Source organism: Falco punctatus (assembly GCF_963210335.1).
Source record: "Falco punctatus genome assembly, chromosome: 8".
NCBI classification, from domain to species: domain Eukaryota; kingdom Metazoa; phylum Chordata; class Aves; order Falconiformes; family Falconidae; genus Falco; species Falco punctatus.
The window spans coordinates 45,112,386-45,127,044 of record NC_137588.1 but is presented as its reverse complement, the minus strand read 5'-3'; the positions used below and the strand labels follow the sequence as shown (position 1 = coordinate 45,127,044).

General features: G+C 63.1%; 2 protein-coding genes across 5 annotated transcripts in view; both read right to left on the bottom strand.

Moving 5' to 3' along the window:
• The window catches only part of LOC308068594 (protocadherin gamma-A4-like), a 70,277-nt gene that overhangs the window by 48,550 nt on the left and 7,068 nt on the right, over nt 1-14,659 (bottom strand). The window contains exon 1 of one of the 4 annotated variants that reach the window (XM_080399468.1): nt 4,463-10,122. The exons of 1 other annotated variant lie outside the window; for it this stretch is intronic. In XM_080399468.1, coding sequence (XP_080255594.1) covers nt 4,463-6,889 — 2,427 coding nt within the window. In that variant the 5' untranslated portion in view covers nt 6,890-10,122. Of the gene's footprint in view, nt 1-313; nt 4,062-4,462; nt 10,123-14,659 lie in introns of those variants that run through there. 2 more of the 4 variants (XM_080399459.1, XM_080399469.1) reach the window with 2 other exon arrangements.
• On the bottom strand, nt 10,259-14,510 carry LOC308068596 (protocadherin gamma-A10-like). The gene is given in 2 exon segments (XM_080399472.1): nt 10,259-13,259; nt 13,262-14,510. Coding segments are annotated over 2 exon segments (3,018 nt in total). The 5' UTR covers nt 13,694-14,510; the 3' UTR covers nt 10,259-10,673.

Below are 14,659 nucleotides of genomic sequence, written 5' to 3'. Positions count from 1 at the left end.
ATATCTCCGTTCAGACGAGCTGCTACTAAAAGGAAAACTTTTATTCTACATGTCGGGGGACAGACTGAGAAACAACCTGGCCCAGACTAAGAACAATATAGCCAAAGCAGCCTCCCACACCACGGTGAGGCTGAAAAATACTCCCACGTCCACCTCCCGGGAGCAAGAGGAACGACCACGCAGCGCGATGCTAAATGAAACTTCGCCTCACTCCTAACCAAACCTCCCCACGCAGTATAAGAAGACGGGAGAGAAAGGGCAGAGAAGCAGCAGAGAGATGCGTAGCGAAACCTGTCCGGCCAGAGGCACTCACCGGGGGCGCGGCGGGGTCGTCGCCGAGCAGCGGCGCGGGCTCGTCGGGCGGCGGCCGGGCCGGCAGGGTGTCGCAGCAGCTGCCGGCCGACAAGCGGAGCTGGCTCTTGCGCGAGTCGGCGGTGAGCGACACCTCGTGCGAGTAGGAGTGCAGGAAGGCGCGGACGCCGTCGATGCCCACGAAGTGCGAGGCCGGGACGCCGCGCGCGGCGCCGCTGCCCGCCGCCAGCAGCTGCGAGCGGCGCCAGCGCCGTAGGCGCAGCGCCAGCAGCAGCAGCAGGAAGGCGAGGAAGAGGCAGGACACGGCCGCCACGGCCACCACCAGCCAGCGCGTCAGGCTGCCGGCCGGCTCGCCCGGCGCCGCCGCCGCGCTGCCCAGCTCCGAGAGCAGCTCGGCCACGCTCTCGGCCAGCACCACCGTCAGCGTGGCCGTGGCCGACAGCGCCGGCCGCCCGTGGTCCTTCACCACCACCACCAGGCTCTGCCGCGCCGCGTCGCGGGCCAGCGGGAAGCGCGCCGTGCGCACCTCGCCGCTGTGCAGCCCCACGCGGAACAGCCCCGGCTCCGTCGCCTTGGCCAGCTCGTACGACAGCCACGCGTTCTGCCCCGCGTCCGCGTCCACCGCCACCACCTTGGCCACCAGCGCCCCGGGCTCCGCCGAGCGCGGCGCCAGCTCCACGCCCGCCCAGCCCGCGCCCGGCGCCGCCGGCGGGTACAGCACCTGCGGCGCGTTGTCGTTCTCGTCCACGATCACGAGCCGCACCGACACGTTGCTGCTCAGCGCCGGCGCGCCGCCGTCCTCCGCCCGCACCCACAGCCCCACCTCGCGCACCTCCTCGTAGTCGAAGGAGCGCAGCGCGTACAGCGCGCCCGTCTCCGCCTGCACCGACACGTAGGACGAGAGCGGCGCGCCGCGCACCCGCCCCTCCGACAGCCGGTACCGCACGCGCGCGTTCTGACCCCAGTCCGCGTCCGCCGCCCGCACCGTCAGCACCAGCGCGCCCGCCGCGTTGTTCTCGGGCAGCCGGGCGCTGTAGCGCGCCTCCGCGAACACCGGCGCGTTGTCGTTCACGTCCAGCACCCGCAGCGCCAGCACCGCGCCGCTCCACAGCGACGGCGACCCGCCGTCCGCCGCCCGCACCGTCACGTTGTACTCCGCCACCTCCTCCCGGTCCAGCTCCCTCGCCGTCACCACGCGGTAGTAGCCCTCAAAGGACTTCTCCAGCCGGAACGGCAGCCCCTCGCCGATGCTGCACCGCACCTCGCCGTTCGCCCCCGAGTCCCGGTCCTGCACGTGCAGCAGGGCCACCACCGTCCCCGACGGCGCGTCCTCGGAGATCGCGCTCAGCGCCGACCGCACAGAAATCTCGGGCGCGTTGTCGTTCACGTCTGTCACGCTGATCGCGACTTTGGCAGTGTCGGAGAGACCTCCGCCGTCCCGTGCTTGTACCTCCAGTTCGTACGACTCGGCTTCCTCGAAGTCCAGGCTCCGCACCACCGTGATCGATCCCATCTCAGTCTCCAGGTGGAAAATCTTTGACGCTCTCTCCGAGATTTTCTTCACTGAGTATTTCACGTGCCCGTTCAGCCCCTCGTCGGCGTCGGCGGCCGTGACGGTGAGGAGGACGGAGCCCACGGGCACGTCCTCCGGCACACACACCGTGTACTCGGCCTGGCTGAACTGGGGCGCGTTGTCGTTCGCGTCCAGCACGGCCACGCGGATCCGCGCCGTGCCCGTCCGTGCCGGGTCGCCGCCGTCGCTCGCCCTCAGCACCAGCTCGTGGAACGCCGCCTCCTCCCGGTCCAGTGCCTTGGCCAGCACCAGCTCGGGGCGCTGGTCCCCGCTGGGGCCCGCCTGCACGGCCAGCGAGAAATGCTCGTCGCCGCTCAGCTCGTAGCTCTGCAGGGAATTCGCTCCCGCGTCCGGGTCGTGAGCCTCAGCCAGGGGAAACCGCGACCCCGGCGCTGTCGTCTCGCTTATACTCTCCTCCACCTCAATTTCCTTGAAGCTGGGCGCGTTGTCGTTAATGTCCGTGATCTCCACGTCGATGCCGTAAACCTTCATTTCCCCGTCCACTATCACCTCACAGCGCAGCACGCATTGCTGCAGACCCTCGCAGAGCTGCTCTCTGTCTATCCTCTCCGCCGTCACCAAGTGTCCCGTCTTTCCGTGCAGGGCGAAATGCTGCGCCTTACCTTCGCAGAGAAGGCTCACACCGCGGTCGGGGAGCGCGGGCAGCTGCAGCGCCAGGTCCTTGGCCACGTCGCCCACGAACGAGCCCTTCGGCATCTCCTCGGCAACCGAGTAGCGCAGCTGCCCCCACGCCGCCTCCCACGCCGCCAGCAGGACGCACCAGAGCAGGGCTCGCTCCCGCCGGCCCCAGCGCCTCCCCGCCGCGCACATCTCCACCGAGGCACTGCCGGCAGTTCCCCGACGCTACCCGCCGAAAGGGGCACGGGTACTGCTCGCCACTCTGGGCCGCTGCCGCCGGCGCCTCTGCCTCGGTGCAGCAAGGCTCCGCACCGCGGGGACGCTCGCAGACTGCCCGGCCGCCGAGCCAGGGAGCGAGCGAGCGAGCGAGCCGGGCCGCAGCGGGCGGGGCTGCCTGCAGCGCTCCGGCCTTCCTCTCGCTCCTCCTCGGTCAACAGCGGCGCCCGCAGCCTCCTCCCGGCACTGCAGGCACCGAGCGCTGCCGAGCGCGGCCCGCCCGGCCTCCCCACGGGCAGCTCGCCGGGACGCGGCACTCGCCGCGGAGGCAGCGGGTCCCATCCAGCGGGGATCTCCGCCGTCGCCTTCTCTCCCGCCCGCCCCTGCCTGGCTCCCCGAGATGATCCCGGCCAGGGAGACAGAGCGCGCCTCCCGCGGCTCGCCTGATGCTACCGCACGGCAATGATGACTGCCTGATGGCAGTGGATGCACAAGAATGTACATTTTTCTCGTAATACGATGCTTAGACTATTAGTCCAAAACCACAAACCCCCACCACTGGCTTCTGTAGCCGTCACGCTGGAACAACCGGTACAAGGACAGCAAGAGCAAACAGGCTCTGCAACACAAAACGCGATCTCCAGAGCGTCCCCCGGGAGCCAGAGGGATCAGGCTCATTCACCCAGCCGCCAGGAACACGCCCCAGATTAAACGCTCCACCACCGCTGATGGTCATTAGGCGGTTAAAGTCTAAAGGGGGTGGCGGCCATCAACACAGAACCTCAGCGCCCCACCCCCGCCCAGCCAGCCCCTGACGAGGGGCGTTGCTCGGGCACCTGCACCCGCTCTGGGATTTCTCCCCGCAAGACCTAGGATAGCTTATGCACATTCACACTTATCCAAGTCATTCGATAATTCGGTACTGATAATTCTATAATCGCTTTCAACGACCGCGCAGCGGCTTTCATCTTCTCAAAAATCACGGTGTAAGAGCTTGATGCGTGGCAGGAAAACACTCGTCTAGTTCGTGAATCTTCCCGGCCGTGGGACACCTTTCCCACTAAATGCTGTAGGAAGCGGCAGAAGAAAAGGACGGCTGCAAACCCTAAGCCAGGTGGACGAGGCGCAAGTGTGCAAATGCACTTTATTCGAGTGCGCCAAGCGCTGTCATTTTGCGTACCTCATTGTAGTCTTAGGTAAATTCTCAGGATGGGAAGACAGGCTCTGAAACACAAGAGGCGACTTTTTCCCCTGCCTTTTTTTTTGCTGTTCTACCCCTGCACTTCTCTCAGGCAGACAGACAGACAGACAAAGGAAAGCCAGGTAGAAGGAGGTAACTACCACCACACAGGAAAAAGGAGAGGAGAAATAATAGCACACAGAACTCGGGAAAATCACGCCCTGATGAAATTTATCTGCTCCACGACTACAGTCATTCCTGCAGCCTTCTCCAGAAGTTGGGAGGGCACCTGGTGGAAGGAGGGAACCGCTCCCTAGCGGGGAACAAGCGCCGGAGTAACTGCCCCGGTCACGGCGCCACGCGCACCTTCCTGTGGGAAAGAGCATCAAGGGGCAGGCGGAGAGCCCGTGCGTGCCTCCGTTCCCTGGCGGGGACACGGCCCAGCGCTGCCCCTGCACCCCCCCGCGGGAAGCCCCGGGGAACAGCGGTCGGCGGCTCGGAAAGGCTCGAGGGGAGGAGCGCGAGCGCGCGGGCTTACCGACCTGCGGTGCGTCGGCGTCCACGGTCGGCTCTCCCGCGCCGGCGCTGCTGCTCGGGCACGGCTTCCCGCAGGGCTCCCCGCCGAGCAGCTCCTCCGCGGGCAGGCTGGGCAGCGGCGGCGACAGCCAAGCGCCCTCGGCGACGGCGCGGCCCGGCGTCACGCACAGGTTGTAGGAGTAGGGCAAGGTGCCCTCGCAGAAGTCGGCCGGGAAGGCGGCGCCGGCCACGGAGAAGCGCTGCGCGCCCAGGCAGCGCAGGACGGCGGGCGGCCCGGCGCCGCGCACCCGCGCCACCACGGCCAGCGCCACGCTCAGCAGGAACAGCGCGGACAGCAGCGCCAGCGCCAGCACCAGGTAGAACTGCAGCTCCGCCGGCGCGCCCGCCGCCCGCTCGCTCAGCTCCGGCAGCGCCTCCTGCAAGCTCTCGGCCAGCACCACGTGCAGCGTGGCCGTGGCCGACAGCGCCGGCTGCCCGTGGTCCTTCACCACGGCCACCAGCCGCTGCTTGGCCGCGTCCCTCTCCGACACGGCCCGCGCCGTGCGCACCTCGCCGCTGTGCAGCCCCACGCGGAACAGCGCCGGCTCCGGCGCCTGCACCAGCTCGTACGACAGCCACGCGTTGCGCCCCGCGTCCGCGTCCACCGCCACCACCTTGGCCACCAGGTACCCGGCCTCGGCCGAGCGCGGCACCACCTCGAACGGCCCCGCGCCCGCCGCCGCCTCCGCCCCCGCGCCCGCCGCCGGCCACAGCACGCGCGGCGCGTTGTCGTTGCGGTCCAGCACGAAGACGCGCACCGTCGCCGTGGAGCTCCGCGCCGGCGCCCCGCCGTCCTGCGCCCGCACCGCCACCGCGAACTCGCGGCACTGCTCGTAGTCGAAGGAGCGCTGCGCGTACACCGCGCCGCTCCGCGCCTCCACCGACACGTACGGCGCCGCGCCCGCGCTGCCGCCCGCCAGCCAGTAGCTCACGCGCCCGTTGGCGCCCGCGTCCGCGTCCCGCGCGCGCACGCGCAGCACCGGCGCGCCCGCCGCGTTGTTCTCCGCCACGTAGGCGCTGTAGGCGGCCTCCTCGAACACCGGCGCGTTGTCGTTCACGTCCGACACCTCCAGCACCAGCGCCGTGCGGCTGGACAGCGCCGGGCTGCCGCCGTCCCTGGCCACCACCGTCACCCGGTGCTCGGCCGCCTGCTCCCGGTCCAGCGCGCTCGCCGTCACCACCTTGTACGAGCCGCCCGACGACGACACGATCGACAGCGGCGCCTCGCCCGACAGCTCGCACGACACCTGACCGTTCTCCCCGGAGTCCCGGTCCCGCACTTTCACCACGGCCACCACCGTGCCAGCCGGCGCGTCCTCGGGCACCGGGCTCGACACCGACAGCACCGTGATTTCGGGCGCGTTGTCGTTCTCGTCGGTGATCTCTAGCTGCACCTCGCAGTGCGCCGTCAGCCCGCCGCCGTCCCTCGCCTCCAGGCCGAAGCTGTATTTACTCCTCTCCTCGAAATCGAGGGGCCCCGCCGTCCTGACCTCGCCGCTCTCGCTATCCACGCTGAACAATGCGCGGACGCCGTCGGGAACGTTGCCGAAGGAGTAGGAGACCCGCGCGTTGGAGCCCGCGTCCGCATCCGTGGCCCGCACCCGCAGCACTGGCGACCCCGGCGGCAGATTCTCCCGCACTCGCGCCTCGTAGACGCTTTTACTGAACACGGGCGGGTTGTCGTTGGCGTCCGTCACGTTGACGCGGACCTGCACGGTCCCGGACCTGGCGGGGTCCCCGCCATCCACCGCCGTCAGCACCAGCTCGAAGGAGCTCTGCTTCTCACGGTCCAACTCGCGCTCCAGCACTAATTCCGGCTGTGTCTTTCCACCCCGGCTCTCCTTGACGGCCAGGCTGAAGGACGGGTTGCTGCTGAGCTGGTAAGTCAGCTGCGAGTTGCTGCCCACGTCTGCATCCTCGGCCATCTCCAGCAGAAAACGAGCTCCTGGAGAAGTGAACTCTGCGATGTCGAGGTGGAGAGCAGCCTTGCTGAAAGCCGGCGCGTTGTCGTTGACGTCGTGGATGGCGACGTCGACGTGGAAGACGTTGAGCGGGTTCTGCACCAGCGCCTCGAAGCTGACGGCGCAGGACGGCGACTCGCCGCACATCTGCTCCCGGTCCAGCCTCTCGCTCACGTACAAGTTCCCGTTCTCCCCGCTCACGCTGAAGTATTGCTCCTCGGCGCTGAGCCGCAGCTTGCGTGCCGGCAGCTCGGCCGGGCTCAGCCCCAGGTCCCGCGCCAGCGGCCCCACCAGCGAGCCTCTGCCCAGCTCCTCGGGGATGGCGTAGCGGATCCGCTCGGGCGCCGCCCGGCAGCACAAGCACAGCAGCACGGCGGGCAGCAGCGCTCGCCCGGCCGCTCGCCGCCGGCTCGGCCCCGGCCTGCCCGCCATTCTCGCCAGCGCTCGCCGCGCTCCTCCCTCCTGCCGCTGCCCTCCCTCCCTTGCAGCCCCGCTCCGCCACGAGCGCGGGGGCCGCCGGAGGGCAGCGATCTCGGCGCCGGCTCGGACGCCGCTGCTCCCCGCGCCGCCTCTCGCCGCTGCTCCCCGTGCCGCTGCCGCTCTGGCCGGCGCCGTGCGAGCCAGCAGCCCGTGGGGGCAGGACGCTGCGGCGGCCGCGGCTGCGGCTCCAGCGCCGCTCCGCGTCGGCCAACAGCGGCACCCGGAGGCGCCACGATGCCACCGCAGCCGGCTGATGGCCGCGCTCAGCGGCGCACACCCGCTCCCCGGGGCGCTCCCAGCAGCTGCCGGGAGTCGGCGCCACCGGCTAACGAAACGCGCGATTCAGCTTTTCATCGCGGCGAGTTTCTCAGAACCGCGGCAAGGCGAAACAAGCAGCGCTGCTCAGCCGCGGCAGGGCAGTCTGGCTCGGGAACGTGTTGCCGAGCGGCGGAGGAGCGCTCAGGCTCCGCGCAGCAGAGCACAGGTGAGTACAGGTGAGTACAAGCAGGTGCACTGTACAGCGCATGTCTGATATATTCCAACAGCTTCTACTTTTGCTGCGGGTGGGCTTTCCCAGCTCTTTTATTTCATTTCTACGAGCTCTGAGAACTAACAGCCACAAGTGACATTCGAGGAGACGCTGTTGTAGAAAGGAAGCGCCAGACGCGCCTTTTGGTTTGAGGAGATTATTGTTCATATTCTTTTTATTTTACATACCTCTGAGTGTGACTGAGACCGAGGAAAAACGGTAACCCTTATTCCTTGCAACAGCACTATTATTACATGCTCAGAGTTTTACATATTACGGACATCACTACTTGCTCTCGGGAAGACAGACCTGTTAAAGCACTTTTTTCAGGATTGTTTCTCTCAGCGAACGGGGTAGGTAAGTAGATCTAAGATGGACGGGCAGCAAACAGGTAGACATGCGCCCAGGATACTTCAGTTACCAGTCCGCTATTCCAAGAATTGTGAGGAGGAGTGGTATAGTCCTCCGCGGTGTTGCCCCAGGTGCATGCGACATGTCAGCTAACTTTCCCGGGACAGTCAAAGACTTGTAGAATAAAAAGGCGGCAAAAGAAGTCCGAGAAGAAAAAGTCAGAAGGACAACACTAGAGAAGGCAGTTTACCCATGACACAAACACAGGGACGTGTGCTTTGCACCGATCATACACGGATCACTCCAGGCGTGGGATGGTCTGAAAATGAAAAGGATGAAACCCTCCTGAGTGTGACATCTATGAAAAAGTACTTGATCCTCCTCAGTTCCTGTTTGTACGATAACACCACCTCTCAGCAACAATCAGGAAATCACGGAATGCAAGCCCGTCTTCAACAAGTCTTGGTTCATGACCACGGAGAAAGCAGGGCACAGTACGACCAGCTGAATCATTCCAAGCACTACACAGACCACGGGCTGAGAAACTACAGGTACATCAGATTTTGCTACGACTCCTATTGCTCCAAACAAGACCTGACTCTGTGGATGACTACTGTGCTCATTCTTGAGATCCTGGTGATCAGTCAATTCCTGGTTATGCCACTCTTGCCACTTCCTCAAAAGGTACAAAGACATGGACTACAGGACTCAGTTTCTCCTTCACAAGCTTTTTCCACTGAAGTAGTTACTAACAAATGATCGTTGAGCCACAACATTGCTGTAAGAAAAGGCTCTTCCTTGCCAACAAGACCATTCTCACAAAGTAGCCACCGCACTGTGCTTCAGACGCAGAGGCACATACAGGAGGGTCACCTTCCCACACTAAGCAAGTGTTGACGCAGAATCTCGCCATTCCTCAACATTTGTTGCATTGCATTACTACTGCTCCCATGCATTTCAAATAACTAATGGTACATGAAAACTCTGTGTTGTAAGACAATCGTGATAAATAAAGCAACGAATTATAGACCTCAGAAAAACCTTCAGCTAATAAGCCGTTCATAATGAAAATACCTGTGCATGTCTAATAGTCCAATCCTATGAATAACGTTGGCGAGCAAGAATTTAGCATTATATCGGCATTAGGCACATTAAGACCCTGTCACTACATCCTCAGCTACACCACTACCTCTAACTACACGGCTCTGTAAAAGACACGAAGACGAACAGTAAAGCAGGTGAAAAGTGCCCAGAGGAGAGTAACGATCCCTCGGAGATTAGCCCCTGTTTGGCAGAAGAGGCTACAGGGTTGCCGCGTCAACAGGTATCTCGTGGTAAACGAGGTCATTCTCACAAAATCATTCTAGGTACAGGAAGACTCCGGATGTGCTCACCGGCTGGGAGTAAGGGTAAGGAGCCCAAAAGGAGAAAACAACCTTTCCAACCCGTAACGCTAGTAAGAATGCATGCTTTTCTCTTCCTCACACACAGTTTGCGTCGACTTTAAACACTTAGTATCGGAAAATCAAGCGCTGCTACACGAGGGAAAACCGTAACGAACAAGCTGTAAGGCGACATCAAAAGCACAAATGAACAACCCCTCACTGCAAGAGCGTCTTGACATTTCTTGAAAGTGCCATGCTGTCTGTAACACACCCCAACAGAAATCGAGACAATACTATTTCCTAACACTTCTCCCATAGACCGAAGACCTAAGAGGCTTATAGAGTCTATAAGCACAACAGTCAGTCTGGGAACATCTAGTTCTTCAAATCCACTCTATCGTTGGAAGAGCACAGCGGTAACTCACAACAAACATGACCAACCAGCTCTTGCATATGCACGCGTATTTTAGAATTTAACACTTACCAACAAGTAATTTGCGCTCCTCCTCGACCCTCTTTCTAAATCCGGAGCATGGAGCTCACTTTTGACCCAGTCAAGGAAATTCCCACAAATAACAAGGAAGTATTATCCCAGGAATGCCTGGGAATGGTCTCCTGATTAAGGAAAGCGTTTTCCACCTCCAAAGTGGAAAACACACCCCATTCTGGTACACAAAAATCGACATTGCTGTCACTACTGGCTGAGGAACATGCTCTGTGAGGGACTTTCACACAAGAGACAAGTACAAGACATGCCAAAGCACACAGGCGCTATACGTTCATATCCAACAATGGCTTACATCCATCCTAAATAAATGACTGTTAAATGAAAGAGATGTGTAACAAGGGAAGAGTGATAATCAAGTGAACCAAAATAAAAGACTTCAGATAAACACCTTAATTAAAATGTCGTTCACGATAAATGCAATTGTGCATTTGTAATACACCTATAAGTAAAATGTCTCACAGGCTGGTAAGAAACACAAAAAATTAATAGAACCTTTCAAATAACTACAGGTTTCAAAAGGCATACTACCTGTTCGTCACACACGGCTTTCAACAATAATAATTAATACAAGATCAAAAAGGTACTACATGTGCAAGTACGAAACAAGCAATAAGGATTCATAAAAAGTACAAACTAGTAACCAGCCGTACAAAGTTATGCACGGGGTGATTGACGTTCTGTTTACAGACAACCTAACGCTACGAAAACGCATGTGCTGTCGGTAAGATACGTGACCCTGCTAATAACGCGAAGTACGGTTTCATATTAATGCAATATCTCCGTTCAGACGAGCTGCTACTAAAAGGAAAACTTTTATTCTACATGTCGGGGGACAGACTGAGAAACAACCTGGCCCAGACTAAGAACAATATAGCCAAAGCAGCCTCCCACACCACGGTGAGGCTGAAAAATACTCCCACGTCCACCTCCCGGGAGCAAGAGGAACGACCACGCAGCGCGATGCTAAATGAAACTTCGCCTCACTCCTAACCAAACCTCCCCACGCAGTATAAGAAGACGGGAGAGAAAGGGCAGAGAAGCAGCAGAGAGATGCGTAGCGAAACCTGTCCGGCCAGAGGCACTCACCGGGGGCGCGGCGGGGTCGTCGCCGAGCAGCGGCGCGGGCTCGTCGGGCGGCGGCCGGGCCGGCAGGGTGTCGCAGCAGCTGCCGGCCGACAAGCGGAGCTGGCTCTTGCGCGAGTCGGCGGTGAGCGACACCTCGTGCGAGTAGGAGTGCAGGAAGGCGCGGACGCCGTCGATGCCCACGAAGTGCGAGGCCGGGACGCCGCGCGCGGCGCCGCTGCCCGCCGCCAGCAGCTGCGAGCGGCGCCAGCGCCGCAGGCGCAGCGCCAGCAGCAGCAGCAGGAAGGCGAGGAAGAGGCAGGACACGGCCGCCACGGCCACCACCAGCCAGCGCGTCAGGCTGCCGGCCGGCTCGCCCGGCGCCGCCGCCGCGCTGCCCAGCTCCGAGAGCAGCTCGGCCACGCTCTCGGCCAGCACCACCGTCAGCGTGGCCGTGGCCGACAGCGCCGGCCGCCCGTGGTCCTTCACCACCACCACCAGGCTCTGCCGCGCCGCGTCGCGGGCCAGCGGGAAGCGCGCCGTGCGCACCTCGCCGCTGTGCAGCCCCACGCGGAACAGCCCCGGCTCCGTCGCCTTGGCCAGCTCGTACGACAGCCACGCGTTCTGCCCCGCGTCCGCGTCCACCGCCACCACCTTGGCCACCAGCGCCCCGGGCTCCGCCGAGCGCGGCGCCAGCTCCACGCCCGCCCAGCCCGCGCCCGGCGCCGCCGGCGGGTACAGCACCTGCGGCGCGTTGTCGTTCTCGTCCACGATCACGAGCCGCACCGACACGTTGCTGCTCAGCGCCGGCGCGCCGCCGTCCTCCGCCCGCACCCACAGCCCCACCTCGCGCACCTCCTCGTAGTCGAAGGAGCGCAGCGCGTACAGCGCGCCCGTCTCCGCCTGCACCGACACGTAGGACGAGAGCGGCGCGCCGCGCACCCGCCCCTCCGACAGCCGGTACCGCACGCGCGCGTTCTGACCCCAGTCCGCGTCCGCCGCCCGCACCGTCAGCACCAGCGCGCCCGCCGCGTTGTTCTCGGGCAGCCGGGCGCTGTAGCGCGCCTCCGCGAACACCGGCGCGTTGTCGTTCACGTCCAGCACCCGCAGCGCCAGCACCGCGCCGCTCCACAGCGACGGCGACCCGCCGTCCGCCGCCCGCACCGTCACGTTGTACTCCGCCACCTCCTCCCGGTCCAGCTCCCTCGCCGTCACCACGCGGTAGTAGCCCTCAAAGGACTTCTCCAGCCGGAACGGCAGCCCCTCGCCGATGCTGCACCGCACCTCGCCGTTCGCCCCCGAGTCCCGGTCCTGCACGTGCAGCAGGGCCACCACCGTCCCCGACGGCGCGTCCTCGGAGATCGCGCTCAGCGCCGACCGCACAGAAATCTCGGGCGCGTTGTCGTTCACGTCTGTCACGCTGATCGCGACTTTGGCAGTGTCGAAAAGGGCCCCACCATCATGTGCTTGCACCTCAAGATCGTACGAGTCGGCTTCCTCGAAGTCCAGGCTACGCACAAGCTTGATCGATCCCATCTCAGTGTCCAGGTGAAAAATCTTTGACGCTCTCTCCGAGATTTTCTTCACTGAGTATTTCACGTGCCCGTTCAGCCCCTCGTCGGCGTCGGCGGCCGTGACGGTGAGGAGGACGGAGCCCACGGGCACGTCCTCCGGCACACGCACCGTGTACTCGGCCTGGCTGAACTGGGGCGCGTTGTCGTTCGCGTCCAGCACGGCCACGCGGATCCGCGCCGTGCCCGTCCGTGCCGGGTCGCCGCCGTCGCTCGCCCTCAGCACCAGCTCGTGGAACGCCGCCTCCTCCCGGTCCAGCGCCTTGGCCAGCACCAGCTCGGGGCGCTGGTCCCCGCCGGGGCCCGCCTGCACGGCCAGCGAGAAGTGCTCGTCGCCGCTCAGCTCGTAGCTCTGCAGGGAATTCGCTCCCGCGTCCGGGTCGTGAGCCTCAGCCAGGGGAAACCGCGACCCCGGCGCTGTCGTCTCGCTTATTCGCACTTCTTTTTCTGCCTCTCGGAACCTGGGCGCGTTGTCGTTAATGTCCGTGATCTCCACGTCGATGCCGTAAACCTTCATTTCCCCGTCCACTATCACCTCACAGCGCAGCACACATTGCTGCAGACCCTCGCAGAGCTGCTCTCTGTCTATCCTCTCCGCCGTCACCAAATGTCCCGTTTTCCCGTGCAGGGCGAAATACTGCGCCTTACCTTCGCAGACAAGGCTCACACCGCGGTCGGGGAGCGCGGGCAGCGGCAGCGCCAGGTCCTTGGCCACGTCGCCCACGAACGAGCCCTTCGGCATCTCCTCGGCAACCGAGTAGCGCAGCTGCCCCCACGCCGCCTCCCACGCCGCCAGCAGGACGCACCAGAGCAGGGCTCGCTCCCGCCGGCCCCAGCGCCTCCCCGCCGCGCACATCTCTGCCGCGGCACCACCGGCAGCTCCCCGCCGCCGGCCGCCGAAAGGGCCACGAGCACGACTCTCCGCTTCGGGCCCCTCCGCCTCGGTGCAGCGCGGCTCCGCACCGCGGGGACGCTCGCACACCGCCCGGTCGCCGAGCCAGCCAGCGAGCGAGAGAGCGAGCCGGGCCGCAGCGGGCGGGGCTGCCTGCAGCGCTCCGGCCTTCCTCTCGCTCCTCCTCGGTCAACAGCGGCGCCCGCAGCCTCCTCCCGGCACTGCAGGCACCGAGCGCTGCCGAGCGCGGCCCGCCCGGCCTCCCACGGGCAGCTCGCCGGGACGCGGCACTCGCCGCGGAGGCAGCGGGTCCCATCCAGCGGGGATCTCCGCCGTCGCCTTCTCTCCCGCCCGCCCCTGCCTGGCTCCCCGAGATGATCCCGGCCAGGGAGACAGAGCGCGCCTCCCGCGGCTCGCCTGATGCTACCGCACGGCAATGATGACTGCCTAACGGCCATGGACGCACAGGAACATCTATTTTTCTCGAAATACGGCGCTCAGACTATTAGTCCAAAAGCACAACGCCCCCACCACTGGCTTCTGTAGCCGATTACCCTGGAACGACCGGTACAAGGACAGCAAGAGCAAACAGGCTCTGCAACACAAAACACGATCTCCAGAGCGTCCCCCGGGAGCCAGAGGGATCAGGCTCATTCACCCAGCCGCCAGGAACACGCCCCAGATTAAACGCTCCGCCACCGCTGATGGTCATTAGGCGGTTAAAGTCTAAAGGGGGTGGCGGCCATCAACACAGAACCTCAGCGCCCCACCCCCGCCCAGCCAGCCCCTGACGAGGGGCGTTGCTCGGGCACTTGCACGCGCTCTGGGATTTCTCCCCGTAAGACCTAGGACAGCTTATGCACATTCACATTTATCCAAGACATTCGATAATTCGATACTGATAATTCTATAATCGGTTTCAACGACCGCGCAGCGGCTTTCATCTTCTCAAAAATCACTGTGTAAGAGCTTGATGCGTGGCAGGAAAACACTCGTCTAGTTCGTGAATCTTCCCGGCCGTGGGACACACCTTTCCCACTAAATGCTGTAGGAAGCGGCAGAAGACAAGGACGGCTGCAAACCCTAAGCCACGTGGACGATGCGAAAATGTGCAAATGCACTTTAGTCGAGTGCGCAAATGGTGTCATTTTGCGTACCTCATTGTAGTCTTAGGTATGTTCTCAGGATGGGAAGACAGGCTCTGAAACACAAGAGGCGACTTTTTCCCCTCCTTTTTTTTTTTTGCCGTTCTACACCTGCACTTCTCTCAGGCAGACAGACAGACAGACAGGCAGAGGAAGGCCAGGTAGAGGGAACTGCTATCACACAAGAAAAAGGAGAGGAGAAATAATAGCACACAGAACTCGGGAAAATCACGCCCTGATGAAATTTATCTGCCCCACAAGTGCAGCCGTTCCTGCAGC